The sequence below is a fragment of the Perognathus longimembris genome, chromosome 20 (assembly GCF_023159225.1).
Source record: "Perognathus longimembris pacificus isolate PPM17 chromosome 20, ASM2315922v1, whole genome shotgun sequence".
Lineage (NCBI taxonomy): Eukaryota > Metazoa > Chordata > Mammalia > Rodentia > Heteromyidae > Perognathus > Perognathus longimembris.
The window spans coordinates 23,720,907-23,736,025 of record NC_063180.1 but is presented as its reverse complement, the minus strand read 5'-3'; the positions used below and the strand labels follow the sequence as shown (position 1 = coordinate 23,736,025).

The following is a 15,119-nucleotide window of genomic DNA, read 5'->3' as shown; positions in this document are numbered from 1 at the left end:
CCCCCCCCCCCGCCTCGGTCTCCGAGACACTTAACCCCTCCCCGCCTATCCTTCTTGATGGTGGATGCTCCGGGAACTCTGCCTGCCTGTCTCCCGTGTTCACCTCTCACCAGCATTTACCCTTGCCTTGTTCCTCCAATCTGCAATCCGCCTTGTCTGGGCTTTGTTCCATTTCCTCCGTCTATTCTAAGACTTAGCTGGTCCTAGGTCACGGGGCTCTGTTGCAGCCTTCCTTCCATTCCAGGTCCTTACCCTCCATCCAGCACTGTAGGTTTCTTCTCCTTGCAGAACCTCCAGGACTCATCCCTTGCTCCTTCTACTTGGCACCAGGGGACTCATCTCCACTTCCCGCCCTGGCTCATCCCTCTGCCTCACCGCCCCGGCCCGACCAGCAATCTTCTCTCTGGCCATCCAGCCACTGTTAACCCAGCCTCAGCCTCTCCACCAGCCTGGTCCCCTGCACCTGCCCCTCCACACCGAGTCCTGCCTGCTGGGGCTTTAGGTCCCAGCTATTGATTCGTCTTGTCTCTTCGTGCACCTTCTCGGCCCAATCAAATTGGCGTCTTCCTTCCAACCCTTCCCGGCCAGTCGGGCTCCCCCTCTTTGGGGCTCTTTCAGGTCTCTCACACCTTACCCCGCTTTCTCCGTCCAGCCGGTAGCGCTGAGCCCGGCAAACCCCAGCATTCCTGGGCGCCCCGCCCCTCCGTTCGGCTCTCTCAAAGAACCAATCAATAAGTTTATTTGTGACCCCGCCCAATCCCAGCCCCTCATCTCCTGGCTTTAGCCCTGCCCTCCTTCCATCAGACAAATCAGTTCGGATCCTCCCTCCAAAGGCCCCGCCCTCATCACGCTAGCTCCTCCTCCCATCCAATCGTGTCTGTCTTCGTCCTCCCCACTGGCCTGGCCCCTCCAGCTGTCGTCTCCTCCCACCCAATCAGGTCTGCCCGTCCCCCTGCCCCGCCCCCTCGCGGCCCCGCCCCCTCCAGCCCCGCCCCCCGTCCAATGCTGAGCTCAGTCTGCGTCTCCTCGTTCCGCGGGCGCCAGGGGGCCAGCAAACAGCAGCCGGCGCCTCCGCCGCAGCCGCCCGAGTCCCCGCCGCCGTCGCCGCAGCAGCTAGAGCCGCAACCGCAGTCGCCGGAGCAGCCCGGCCCCGCCGCGTCCCCGGCGGGCCCCCCGGCACCCCGCGGGCCCGGGGGCCGGCACGCCGAGCCATGCCCCGGGCTGCCGGCGGCGGCCATGGGGCGGCACGGCGGCGGCGGCGGCGACAGCGGCAAGATCGTGATCAACGTGGGCGGCGTGCGCCATGAGACGTACCGGTCGACGCTGCGCACCCTGCCGGGGACGCGGCTGGCCGGTCTGACCGAGCCCGAGGCGGCGGCGCGCTTCGACTACGACCCCGGCGCCGACGAGTTCTTCTTCGACCGGCACCCGGGCGTCTTCGCCTACGTGCTCAACTACTACCGCACGGGCAAGCTGCACTGCCCGGCCGACGTGTGCGGGCCGCTCTTCGAGGAGGAGCTGGGCTTCTGGGGCATCGACGAGACCGACGTGGAGGCCTGCTGCTGGATGACCTACCGGCAGCACCGCGACGCCGAGGAGGCGCTCGACTCCTTCGAGGCGCCGGACTCCTCGGGCTCCGCCAACGCCGGGGGCGCGGCGGGCGCGGGCGACGCGGGCCTGGACGACGAGGCGGGCGCGGGCGGCGGCGGCCTGGATGGCGCGGGCGGCGAGCTCAAGCGCCTCTGCTTCCAGGACGCGGGCGGCGCCGGGGGCCCGCCGGGGGGCGCGGGCGGCGCGGGCGGCACGTGGTGGCGCCGCTGGCAGCCCCGAGTGTGGGCGCTCTTCGAGGACCCCTACTCATCGCGGGCAGCCAGGGTGAGCGCGATCTCGGGGTCCCCTCCCCTGGACTCTCTGGGGCTCCCAGTCTGTTTAGGGTTCCTCCCCCCTAAACTTTGACCTCCTCTACTCACCCTCTCTCCCTGGTCCTCCGGAGTTGTCTCCTCAACCCACCTTTTAAACCCCACCCGCCTGCTCCAGGGCTCCCTAGACATTTGGAAACGTCCTGAGTCTTCCAGGCTTCTCCAAAAACCCCTCTCCCGCCTTTGAACTCATCTCCCACCCCTCAGGTTTTTTTGACTCCCCCTACCCCAGGTCCCGCCGAGGACACCCATTCCCGATCCCTCACAGCGCCCTGAGCCCAGGGAACACTGCTCCCTTGCCCCAGATGCTCTGAGGTCCCATCTTCAAACTCATCACCCCCCCCCACACACACACACCATCTTCCCAATGCTCCCAGGGCCCCAACTCCTACAAGACCTATCTCTCCAAGTTTGGCTGGTTTTGATCCTGTCATCTGCTCTGGAAAGTCCCAGAAGACCACCCCCCCCCACCACCCAGAATCTCCTAGGCCTGTGTGAACCCCAAAGCCAATTGATCCGGCCAGGACACTTCCCCTCCCCCACACTGCCACCCAGAGTCTTGGGACACCTTCCCTCCTGGAAATTCCCTCCTGTTCACTCTGTGTCCATGTCCCCACAAGCCCTTCACACTCCTTATATTTCCAAAACAGTCCTACACCCCTGTCCCACTCCTTTCCTCCAGAATCCAGTATGTCCTGCAGAGCACATGGTCCTCACATAGAGGAAGCTCCCTTCTGCTATCCATTCTATTGCACACCCCACCATACTCTGGAGCCCCGACCCATTCCACAACTCCACGTCTCTTTTCCAAGTCTGTCAAGCTACTCTCTGTCCTCCTCCCAAACTTTATGTCACCTGAAACCTTGGGACCCCCCCACCTCCCTTCCAAGTCATTATCTCAAAAACATCTTAAAATAGCTTCAATCCTTTCTGCCCTTTCTGAGTATCTTTCTACCTGCCCCGTGTCCCCTCCCCCAGCCCTCCTCAAGCTCCCCCCATTTCCAAAGCCCAGAACAGCGGTCCTCTGACCTCACCTCCACCTGGGGGAAAGAGCCCACCCTGCCTAGTCTCATGTCTTCTCCAGGCCTACACCCTTCAAAAGTCCACATTCTCCACCCCGCCTCCCCCCCCCCGCAAAAAAGGTATCTCCATCTCCATTTAAAAGTTTCTGAGACCTCAGAAACTTCCTAGGCTGTGTGTTATCCTCCTCCCTCCCCCCCAACTTCTTCCTTGTCAGTGAGCCCCCAGAGTGAGGGTGAGTAGGAAAAAGTAAGGAGACTGAGAAGAGGGGGAAATAAGCGCGATCTTGGGGGTCCCCTGTAGTCTCCCAGAGGTCCAAACACCCCCAAGGAGCTGGTTGGGCCCCCTCCCCCCCATCGTGCCGCGTCCTGGGCCGGAAAGGACGCGGAGCCGCAGTGCTGCGTCCGCGCCAGGGGAGGAAGGGGGGGCCCCCCGGGGCACTGCGTGAAGTTAGATCTCTGGGAAGAGCTGAGTTAGCGAGATTTTGGGATGAGTGGGGGGAGGTGAGGAGGAAGAGGTGCGGAAGGGACATGGCCCTAGATGCCCTCTCAGACACACAGCGGCCTCTCCACACACAACCGCCCCCCCCCCGGCCTGGGGCGCCTCTCCCTGCAGTGACCCCATTGCGGGGTGCTGAGTGAGGGGGAGGAGGAAGATGGGGTCCTTATGTGTCGGTCAGGCTGGGTGTCCGGGATAGCTAAGGGGGTCCTTTAGGTAATGCACAATAGGTGTTTTTATTTCTTGAGTGTGTCAAGCACTCGCCACCCTCCCAGTGAGGTGGCTTGACAGCTGGGAGCTCTGGGCAGCGCCGAATGGAGGTCCAGTCCCCGGTCCCTCTCTCCTTACTCCTAATCTCCCATCCTTCTTGTCGGGGAGGGGCAGGGAAGGGGTACACCAGCCGGACGCCGTCCAGCCCCGCAGCCGTGCCCCGCATCGGATGCCCACCGTCCCTTACCCGGTGCGCTGGGAGGGAAGGAGTTAAGGCGGCCCTGGCCCGCGGCCTGCTGCCGGGACACGGCGGCTCTGCGGCTGCGCGCGGCCCAGCGGACCTGGCGGAGTAGACGCGCGGCCACTGCGGCTGCGCACTGCGGCGGGCGCTGTCCACGGTGCTGCCCGCGCCCCGCCCCCGGCCCGCCCCCACTGCGGTGCCGCAGCCGCGCCGCGCGGAGGAGGGGGCGGGGCGCGGGCAGCACTGCGGAGAACCCGGAGGGCTGCAGAGGGAGCCCCAACTGGACCCCACCCGGCTAACTCGGACATCCAGAAACCCCTGGCCCCCTTGTCAGGGCTGCACCCGGGACCAAAAGCCAGCTCCCCACCCCGAGTCTTTCTTCCATACCTGCCCCCCTTCACTCAGGCTCTGACCCTCTGTCCCTCCTCCTCCCCACCTAGCTGTGTTCCGCGGGCAGCCGCGGGCCTTCACTCGTAAGCCTTCCTCTTCCCAGGCCTGGACCCTGTCCCTCTTCAAAATGCCATCCCCCCCAGCCCTTGTAGCAACACCGGTTCTCCACCCGGCCCCCATATCTGGACCCCTCTCATACCTCTTCTCTACCCCCTTCCCTCTCCACAGCATTCTCCCTTAGCAGAGTGGTGGCCTTGCTGCCACAGCCTGGCCCAGGGGCCTCATCCAGCTTGCTCCCCTCCCAGAAGCCATTCACTAACAGGGAGATCCTTAACCTCTGGCCCACCTCGGCCCACTCCCGACGGTCCCCACCAGCTCATGTCCCCTACCCCAGGCCAGCCCAGGCCTTTTCATGTTGGGCCAAGTTAACAAAACCTAAGCCTCACAATACTACTGTGGGGTGTGCGTGCACACGTGCCCATACTGGCCTTTGCACTCAGAACTTTGTGCCACCTAAAGGTCTTGCCTGGCTTTTTTTCTTTTTTTTTACTTTCTTTTTTTTTTTTTGCTCAAGGTTGGTGTGTGACTTGAGTGATACCTCTAATCTGGTGTTTTGCTAGTTATTTGGAGATGAGGTCTTTCAGTTTTTCCGGCTCTTCTGCTCTTGGTTGGCTTCAAACTGCCATCCTCCAGGTCTCATCCTCCTGAGTAACTAGGGTTATAGGCATGAGCCACTGGCAACTGGCCACAATCATGATAGATAGATAGAGGCTTAGAGAGTGTGAACTCTGCCCAAGTTTGGCAGGTTAGAAGCCTGGTCCCATCACCAAATCATGGTTTTGTCTGTCTAACTGCCCTGTCCCCTGTTCCTTCCCCTATTGCTAAGCTGAGCCACTTTGGGGAGCTGGAGGTTGTGTGGTCTTAGTCTGCCCTCCATCCTGCTTGGGAGCTCAAAGACAGAACCTTCGGGAGAGTGGCAATGAGATCTACCTTCCAAACCTGCCTTTCTGCTTTGGGGAGCCCGGGAAGGGGGGCTTAGCCATTGACCCACAGACTGTTTTTGTGACTGGGGGTTGGCACACCCGCATTGCCTGGGGCCTCTCCCAGAAGGTTGGGGGCAGGGGCATGGGGTGGATCTTAGATGCTGGTGGACCGGATGCCTGGGTCATCTCTTTCTCTCCGCCCGTGTGCAGTATGTGGCCTTCGCCTCGCTGTTCTTCATCCTCATCTCCATCACCACCTTCTGCCTGGAGACCCACGAGGGTTTCATCCACATCAGCAACAAGACGGTGACACAGGCCTCACCCATCCCGGGGGCTCCCCCAGAAAACATCACCAATGTGGAGGTGGAGACGGAGCCCTTCCTCACCTATGTGGAGGGCGTGTGCGTGGTGTGGTTCACCTTCGAGTTCCTCATGCGGATCACCTTCTGCCCGGACAAGGTGGAGTTCCTCAAGAGCAGCCTCAACATCATCGACTGCGTGGCCATCCTCCCCTTCTACCTGGAGGTCGGCCTGTCCGGCCTCAGCTCTAAGGCCGCCAAGGACGTGCTGGGCTTTCTGCGCGTCGTCCGCTTTGTCCGCATCCTGCGGATCTTCAAGCTCACCCGGCACTTCGTGGGGCTGCGCGTGCTGGGCCACACGCTCCGCGCCAGCACCAACGAGTTTTTGCTTCTCATCATCTTCCTGGCCCTGGGCGTCCTCATCTTTGCCACCATGATCTACTACGCCGAGCGCATTGGCGCCGACCCCGATGATATCCTGGGGTCGAACCACACCTACTTCAAGAACATCCCCATCGGCTTCTGGTGGGCCGTGGTCACCATGACAACCCTGGGCTATGGGGACATGTACCCCAAGACGTGGTCAGGGATGCTGGTCGGGGCGCTCTGCGCCCTGGCGGGGGTGCTGACCATTGCCATGCCGGTGCCCGTCATCGTCAACAACTTTGGCATGTACTACTCGCTGGCCATGGCCAAGCAGAAGCTGCCCAAGAAAAAGAACAAACACATCCCTCGCCCGCCACAGCCCGGCTCACCCAACTACTGCAAGCCAGACCCGCCACCCCCGCCACCGCCGCCCCCACACCACGGCAGCGGCAGCCTCAGCCCCCCGCCCCCCATCACCCCGCCCTCCATGGGGGTCACTGTGGCCGGGGCCTACCCTCCAGGGCCTCACACACACCCTGGGCTGCTCAGGGGGGGCGCGGGGGGACTGGGCATCATGGGGCTACCTCCACTGCCAGCTCCTGGTGAACCCTGTCCCCTGGCTCAGGAAGAAGTGATTGAAATCAACAGGGCAGGTGAGGCTGGGGATTTGGGGGTCGGGAAGGGACAGGTTGATACTCAGGAGAGGGGTGGGAAGATGGGGGGTGAGGTTCAGGGAGACTGGGGTGGTTGGTGACAGAGGGGAAAATGGCGTCCAGATTGGTGATAGCCAGAAAAGAGATGCACGCATGCTGAGACCTGAGTTTTCCATGCAGGAGGGTTTGAGGGAGACTTGGAGCCAAGCTCATCCCAGGGGCCACTGAGGCAGAGGCAGTGGGAGGCAGAGTCATGAATGTTTGCTGGGAGGGACTCACGTGGCCCCAGGCATCCAGAGGTAGGGGCTGGCGACCTTAGCAGCTCCTGGCACCGAGTTGAGAGCCCAGAGGGCAGCCGGGGCACCAGAGGGCATGGCCCATCTCCAGCAGGAAGTCACCTAGAGCAGAAGGAGCGTGGTGAGGGAGACGAGACTGAGGGGCGGTGGTCAGAGGGTGAGTAGTGTGGCCAGCCAGAAGGACACGTGAAGACTAAGAGTCAAGGCCCTGGGGAAAGAAGAGTCACAGGCCAGGGGCAGCCTGGACCCACAGCATGGTGGGCCCTGCAGAGCGAATGGGATGAGAACTGCACATGTTGCTGAAAGGAGATGAGACCAGAGGGACGAGGTTTGGCTGTGGGGTGGTCTGTAGCTCACGGGTAGTAATTTGGGTGGCAATGGGGGGACATGGCCCCACCCCCAGGCCTTAAGTAGGTCAAGCAAAGGAGCTGGGCCAGCCAGCCTCCATCTCACTCCCTTGGCCACTGATCCAGTTTCACACCAGTAAAAATAGCTCAAGTCAGAGCCTGGGGGACACCTGCATGCCCCTCCCTCCTCCAGCACCTCCCTATCTGCCCCCACCTGCCCCTAAGCACCGCTGCCAACCCATCACATCCCAAACCCCAGCACCTTGCCCCGGTCATGCCAGTTTCACTTCCATCTGCCACCCATCCAGCCCCCAGCAAGCCCTCCTCCAATCCTCCTGCGACCACTGTCCACCCACCCAGCACAGCCGTCCTCCTGCACCCACTGCCCACCGCCCAGCAAGCCCTCCTCCAATCCTCCTGCACCCACTGCCCACCCACCCAGCACAGCACAGCCCTCCTCCAATCCTCCTGCACCCGCTGCCCACTCAGCCCCCAGGACAGCACAGCCCTCCTCCAATCCTCCTGTGCCCACTGCCCACCCACCCAGCAAGCCCTCCTCCAATCCTCCTGCACCCACTGCCCACCCACCCAGCACAGCCGTCCTCCTGTGCCCATTGCCCACCCACCCAGCAAGCCCTCCTCCAATCTTCCTGCACCCGCTGCCCACCCACCCAGCACAGCACAGCCCTCCTCCAATCCTCCTGCACCCGCTGCCCACTCAGCCCCCAGGACAGCACAGCCCTCCTCCAATCCTCCTGTGCCCACTGCCCACCCACCCAGCAAGCCCTCCTCCAATCCTCCTGCACCCACTGCCCACCCACCCAGCACAGCCGTCCTCCTGTGCCCATTGCCCACCCACCCAGCAAGCCCTCCTCCAATCCTCCTGCACCCGCTGCCCACTCAGCCCCCAGGACAGCACAGCCCTCCTCCAATCCTCCTGTGCCCACTGCCCACCCACCCAGCAAGCCCTCCTCCAATCTTCCTGTGCCCACTGCCCACTCAGCCCCCAGGACAGCACAGCCCTCCTCCAGTCCTCCTGTGCCCACTGCCCACCCACCCAGCCCCCAGCACAGCCTGTGATTGCGCCTAGGCCGAGTACCAGACTTTCTGTCCACACCCAGCCCTTCCCCAACAATCTCCCCTCCCCAGAACCAACAAGCACCCCCACTTACACCCTCTTCCCTTTGCTTGCCAAAGCCCTACCACAGGATCTTCTTATGGTTTTATTTTGGGGGGCTGAACCTAGGGTCTCTCTCATGCCAGGCAAGCACCCTACCATTTGAGCCATGTCCTATCTGTCTGGCCCTCCCTCCCTCCCTCCCTCCCTCCCTCCCTCCCTCCCTCCCTTCCTTCCTTCCGAGATAGGGTCTTGCTAACCGCCCAGCCTGGCCTGGACCTGGAGCTCCTTCTGCCTCTGTCTCCCCTGTAGCTGGGATTACAGTCATGCACCCACACCCAGCCTGCCCTCACCCTTGGTGACTTGCCTCCCTCCCTCTCTCCTTTGTGTCTGGGTCTGACCTTTGGGGCTGCAGACCCCCGCCCCAATGGGGATCCTGCAGCAGCTGCGCTGGCCCATGAGGACTGTCCTGCCATAGACCAGCCCGCCATGTCCCCAGAGGACAAGAGCCCCATCACGCCTGGGAGCCGGGGCCGCTACAGCCGAGACCGGGCCTGCTTCCTCCTCACTGACTACGCCCCATCGCCTGATGGCTCCATCCGGAAAGGTGAGGGGGCCTCCAGGGGCCCCCGTGGGACTCTCCCTCTCTCCCCTGTCCAGGGGAGAGAGGAGAGGGTGGGGGGATGGGGGTGCTGGGCTCCCCTTCCTTCAGCCCATACCTCACCCACTTCCCACCCCGCCACTGACCCTTCACCTGTCTTTATTTCATCTCCATTTCCCCCACCCAACCCCACCCTTGGCCTCTTCCCCACCCCCAGCCACCGGTGCTCCCCCACTGCCCCCCCCAGACTGGCATAAGCCAGCCCCCCCGAGCTTCTTACCCGACCTCAACGCCAACGCTGCGGCCTGGATAGCCCCCTAGTGGACCAACCCCTCCCCGGGGTAAGTAGCCCCCTCCCACCATGCTCCCCCTGACTCTCCCTGCATCCTGACTAACCCCTGTGAGACCATGCAGCCCCCCCACTGACTAAGACCTCCCCACCATGAACACTGACCCCACCCACCCAGGACTAACCCAGCCCCCACCACCCCTGGTGCATCCCACCCACCCTCAGGACCACCCAGCCCCCACGACTGATCCCCCCATCCTCAACCCAATCCTCCACCCCATCTGCACCTGTGAACCAATTAGGAAAACAGAGTGCTCTTGGCACAACCCAGGGACAGGATGAGGTGAGCCTGGTCACCCAGTGCCTTTTGCCCTGGGAGTGGAGCAGATACGCAGACAAGAGGTCCAGGGCGGGGAGGGTGAGGCAGGCCCAGAGGTGGGGCCCCAGAAAGGCCAGGGTTCAGAGAGAGGAGCACAGGGATGTGGCTAAGGGAGGAAGAAAACAAGGCCAGTCTGTGGCCTGGGACCTTGTGCAGGAGCCCAGAGAGGCTGGGGAGCTCCAGGACTGAGCCGGGATTATGCAGGGGGCAGGCTAGAGTGGAGGATGAGATCAGGAGGAGAGGAGGCTGGAGGAGCCCGAATGAGAAGTCAGGAATCAAGAGGAGGAGGCTGGAGGCTGAGAGGCGAGGGCGTGGGGTGAAGTATCTATCATTTCCACTACTAGGATCAAACACTCTGAATCCATGCAACAAGCCTGGGCACCCCTGGGAAGTTCCCTCAGAAACTCACCATTAATTTATTAAGTAAGGAATTATTTGGCTTGCTTTGCCATACTGAGCATTGAGCCCAGGCCCTCTTAATTGCTAGGCAGGTGCTCTACCCCTTGAGTCATGTTCCTGGCCCTTGTATTGCTTGAGTTTTCATGATTTTTGTCCTGTCTGTCTCCCTGGTAGCTAGGATTACAGGTGTGAGCCACTAGGCCAGCCCAGCACTGATTCTTGAGGGAGTTAGAGCAAGATCCTGTCTTCAGGGCTGGGAATGTGGCCTAGTGGTAAAGTGCTCGCCTCGTATACATGAAGCCCTGGGTTCGATTCCTCAGCACCACATATATAAAAAAGGCCAGAAGTGGCACTGTGGCTCAAGTGGCAGAGTGCTAGCCTTGAGCAAAGAGAAGCCAGGGACAGTGCTTAGGCCCTGAGTTCAAGCTCCAGGACTGGCCAAAAAAAAAAAAAAAAAGATTCTGTCTTCATAGTTTAGTCTAGAGCAGAGATTGGTATGGCCCAAACACCCAAGCTTGCAGCCAGGTGTTCTTGTAAGTAAAGTTTTACTTGGGACACAGCCACTGTCAAACCACAATAGCAGAGGAGAATAATGGTAACCCAGGCCATAGGGCCCCTCGAGCCAAAAAAGTTCACTATCTGGGCCTTTGCTGGACAGGTCTGCAACCCCTGATTGGAGGAAGCAGAAAATAAACAGGGAAAAAAAAAGGAATGATTTTTGGTCATTTTTCTGCCTCCTAAATAGCTGAGATTACAGGCAGAGCCAAGTGGCTTGGCCCTCAGCCTTGCCTTCAGCATGGCAGCCACCTGTTGGTTCTTCCCCTTACTCATTTAAACCAATGTCTGTGGACTGCACCTTAGGGATGCACAGACACATCAGGCTAAGGTGATGCCATAGGGACACTTGGGTTATCTCTCTAGCTGGCCTGACAAGCCCCCCTCCCCACGTTCAGGTTCAGGGAGGGCTTGCCAGAAATGAGAGCCAGGCTCTTGTTCCTAGTGCAGCCAGGATTCTGTTCCAGCTCCCCTCCCCCGGCCCCATCATCCTCCATTTTCATCTCACCACCCCCCTTCTTCCTGCTTGCTCCCAATCTTTACCAACCTTTCTGCCCCACCCCAGGGTCTGAGGGGCCCCGGTTGGAATGGAGTGGGAGGAGTGGGGAGGGCTGAGGAGTAGGGGTGGGTTTGGGGTAGGTTTGGGGGAGGTCCCTGCTTCTCTTGCCTATAATGCCAAAATCCATTCATTGAACTCAAATCATGGCTGGAGCTGAAGGGGCTGACTGAATCCTGAGACCTGAATCCCCCAGTCTACCCTCCTCCCCCACCTTTTTCCACAAGACCCTCCTCTCCCAGGCCTGTCCCTCCCTCCTCCCTCCTTGGTCCCCCCCACCCCGCCCCAGCCACCCCGGAAGCTCCTTCCATATTTGATGTCTCTGGCCGCCCCCATTTCACTGCTCTCCTGTCCCCCGGAAAACACCAGAGAGGAAGAAGAGATCCCGGCGTTTCTCCGTCCCCCCAACAGTGAGGCTGTGTTGGGGGGTCCCCTGTCACCCCCTCACCCTGCCGTGACTCTCTGTATTTCTGTCCCCAGCTCTTGTCACCGCCTGAGACCTCGCGAGACCCTCGGGTCCCCCCTGTCCCTTTCCCCCAGGTTAGCAATTGGGAATGGCTGGGCGGGGGTGTCACAAGATCCCGGGCTTCCACACCCCAGGCCCCCTCCTGCAGCCAGCACCCCACTTCCAGCCTCTTAACTCTGCCCACATTTGCGCCCACACTGGGGGAACTCAAGAGGTACAGCCACTGCGCCTGGGCCTGGGGTACTCCCAGCTGTCCCATTCAGTCTTTGGGATGGTCTAACTCATGGCACAACTTGTCCCGGAAGCTGCCCGGGAGCGCCCCCCCCCCCCCAGCTCGACCTCTCCCTTTCCCTTTTCTAGGTCCCCAGCCAGGCATCCCCAGCCCGGCAATCCCCCAGTCCAGCATCCTGAGCCTGGTCCCCAGTCCTCTCCACCGGCTGCTCCCCCACATGCATCCCACCCCAGCCCTCCCCATGCCCCTGCCGCCCACCATCCCGCCTCGCTGCCCCCCTTTGGCCTCAGACAAGGGGACCTGGGTGGGGGCGGGGCGGGGGAGGCTCGGGTCGCCGCCTCCTAATCCTGAGTCTCCCCTCCCCGCGTCCGCACCTCTCTCGTGGACTGACTCCTGTTCTCTGCTCTCTCTCTTTCCATCGCCTGTATCCTGCTGTCTCCCCTCCTCCCCCCCTACCCCGCCCCACCCCCCGTCTCTGGGACCTCCCGCCCTCCCCTCTGTCCCTCTCCCTTTTCCTCCATGTGTGGGGTCTCTCACTGGACCCTCACCTCCCGCACCCCTCCTTGCTGCCTCCCCGTGTCTCTGCCCTCCCCAGGTTACGAGAAATCCCGCAGCCTGAGCAGTATCGCGGGCCTGAGCGGGGTGTCCCTGCGCCTGGCGCCCCTTGCCACCCCTCCCGGCTCCCCCCGGGCCGCCCGCCGCGCGCCCCCAACCCTGCCCTCCATCCTTTAGCTCCCCTCCCCCGGTGGGAGGGGGGCAGGGACGGGGAAGAAGGTCTGAGGAGCTGGGGGTGGGGGAAAAGTTTGTTTTTTAAAAAAGAAAAATCCAAAAGTCATTACTAATATGCAACAGAGAAGATGATGCCAGCAGACACCCCCTGGCCTCTCACCCCTACCTAGCCCCCCATGGAGGGGAAGGGCCTGACTCCACCCCCTCCAACTTCCCCCTCCCCCCAAAAATGCCTTCTCAGGTCTCCATGAGCCATAGGGCACCCCACCCATCAACTCGTGTAAATAAGCCCAAATGTTGCCAATTCCATCTTGGGGCACTCCCCCACACTCCGCATGCCCCCCCCCACTCCCAAACCTGGACCCCCTGCTCCGACTCCACCTCAGCAATAAGCCAGGGGCTGCATGCCTGTGAGTTCCAGGGTTGGGGGCTGGGACCCGGGGGTGAGGCTGGGCCCCATCCCCTCCTCTGCACCCGGGGCCCCAGACATCACAGCCACGCAGGAAACACAAACACAAGAAGATGCGGTCCCAAGCCACGTGGGAGCTCAAGTGGGCCGATGAGGCAGGAGCGGCCGGGCTGCCCCCCAGCTGCCCCCCCAGGATCCTGCTGGTGGGTCCCACCCTGGCACCCCCACTTCCCCCGGGGTCTGTGAGGACTTAGATTGTCGTCCAGAATTCAGGGTGGGTGTGACCCCAGCACAATTCCTCTCCCCTCCTCGCCATTCCTAGGACTTGAGACCTGCACCCAGAATTCCTGAGATGGACCCTGGCACCCCGCAACCCCAGCCTCCCCCGCGGCGCACGGATGCTTCCTGGCCCTCCTGAGGCCCCCCCCCACTCCCCTGGGCCGCACCCCAATATTTTCACACCTCCAAGATGTGACCCAGCTCTTACTTAGCTCAGTTTCAGCCTTTGGGATGCTCCAATTCCTTCCCCCACTCTTGACATTTCCGAAACACCCCCAAATCCTCAGATGGGCCCCCAAATCCATAACATCGGACTCCCTGGATGTTAGGACTTGTGGCCTACCTGCGAGTCTGGGGAGCCAGACCCGCCCCAGCGCCCCCCTCTTCCGCCTAGGCCTGCCCCACTCTGCCCTGACCCTGAGGCCGTGCCCCAAAGGGACCCCCTCTTGCCACAGTGCTCCCCCCTCCCGTGGGGCTCGTGGCCCCAGAACCGAGCAGAGTCAGCCTTGTCGGGGTGGAAAGCTTTAAGTTTCCACTCAAAACAGGCAATGGTAGAGGCTGTGCCAGAATGTGGGGCACTGGGCTAACAAGTGCAGGGAGACAGACCCCCAGCTCTGGATGAGGTCCCAGCAGCCCTAACTTGCCCGGCCTCTGGACCTGGGTGTTAAATCTGTTTCTCAACGTCCCGTCCTGGCTCAAAGGATGCGCTACCTCCCCCAGGCCCAGTGTCCACATAGGTCCCAGAATCCTTAGCGGACCCCTTTTGGAGCTGGGCCCCCCCCCAATTAACAACCTCCCCCCACAGCCCCCTGAGGGTGGGCGTGATCCTTGATGCAACGATTCCTATGCAAGGGGCATTTTGAGTCCCCCCATCCTTCCCTGGGACCCGAGACCCTGGTGAGCAGGGGTGAGGGGTGGGGGTGGGATCCGGTGGGGGCAGGGCAAAGGGCTAGGGGCTCCAGACACCAAGGGGTGGGTAGGGGGACGACGTGCTTACATTGCCAAAGGGTTCAACTTCTTTAAACAGCCCCCACCTCCCCTCCCCACGACCCTCACTAAAGCCGCAGGGGGGCGGGGAAGGGGTGAGGGTCTTCTCCAAAGGGACTGACTTCCCCCTGCTCGCCAGTCCGCCACACGTACCCAGCTTTTTAGTTCAGCTTTAATTAAAACAACAACAAAAAACAAAAAAACCCCAATCATTCTCCTCGTCCCCCAAGTCAACACCGTGTGGGATGCGGGGAGGGAGAACGAGCTAAAGGGATTCATTCCAAGTTCTGGCTCCCCTTTTTCTCCCCGGCCGCCAGGGTGCCTGCAACTGCACGCATGCGCTGCATGACGCGCCCCCCCACACGCATGTCGCGCCCCTCCTGCGCTCAGGGAACGCACGGACACGGGGCAGGGGGCGGGGCGATGGGGGAGGAATGATTGGCGGGGGGTCTTCCTGAGCTCAGCGGCTCCCCCTCCCCAATACACACACACACACACACACACACACACACACACACACACACACAGCAATAAGTTCCTCCACACTCGATGTGGGCGGGGCGGGCCTGGCCTGTCGTGGGGGAGGGGGCGGGGCGCTCTCAGGGACGGGGGCGGGGGTCCGGAGTCAGTGTGGGGAGGGGAGGTCTCTAAATCGTCCAACTCTGGTGCTAACGGCGGGTCTTCTCAGCCCACCCGTAGGGCAGGGAGGGGGGGTCGGCAGGCCCCTCCCCCAAGCCTCCCCCACGCCTCCCCAGGGTGCATGAGCCGCCCGATTGCAGAAGCTGCCGCATGTCACCCCCTCCCCAGAGAAAAAGTGTCATGCCCTCTTCCCACCCATCCCCTCCACTCCCCATCCAAATAAACGTTTCCTTTTCATTTAAGAATCGCCTCATATGTCT

The 15,119-nt window shown here is 61.7% G+C and overlaps 1 protein-coding gene across 6 annotated transcripts; it reads left to right on the top strand.

Annotated features, from left to right (window-relative positions):
- The first annotated feature begins 1,002 nt into the window (after window positions 1-1,002).
- Kcnc3 (potassium voltage-gated channel subfamily C member 3) lies at window positions 1,003-14,115 on the top strand. 6 transcript variants are annotated; one of them, XR_007208330.1, is made up of 6 exons: window positions 1,003-1,875; window positions 5,472-6,579; window positions 8,755-8,946; window positions 9,158-9,281; window positions 11,599-11,658; window positions 12,412-14,115. XR_007208330.1 is itself a non-coding variant. In XM_048329350.1 (5 exons), the coding sequence occupies exons 1-4, from the start codon at window positions 1,003-1,005 to the stop codon at window positions 11,613-11,615; spliced, it is 2,190 nt and encodes a 729-aa protein (XP_048185307.1). In that variant the 3' UTR covers window positions 11,616-11,658; window positions 12,412-14,115. The 6 variants fall into 6 exon arrangements, 5 of the variants coding, with proteins under 5 accessions (XP_048185307.1, XP_048185305.1, XP_048185304.1 ...); XM_048329350.1 differs by lacking the exon at window positions 9,158-9,281; XM_048329348.1 differs by lacking the exon at window positions 11,599-11,658 and having other exon boundaries at window positions 13,277-14,115.
- The last annotated feature ends 1,004 nt before the right edge of the window (window positions 14,116-15,119 follow it).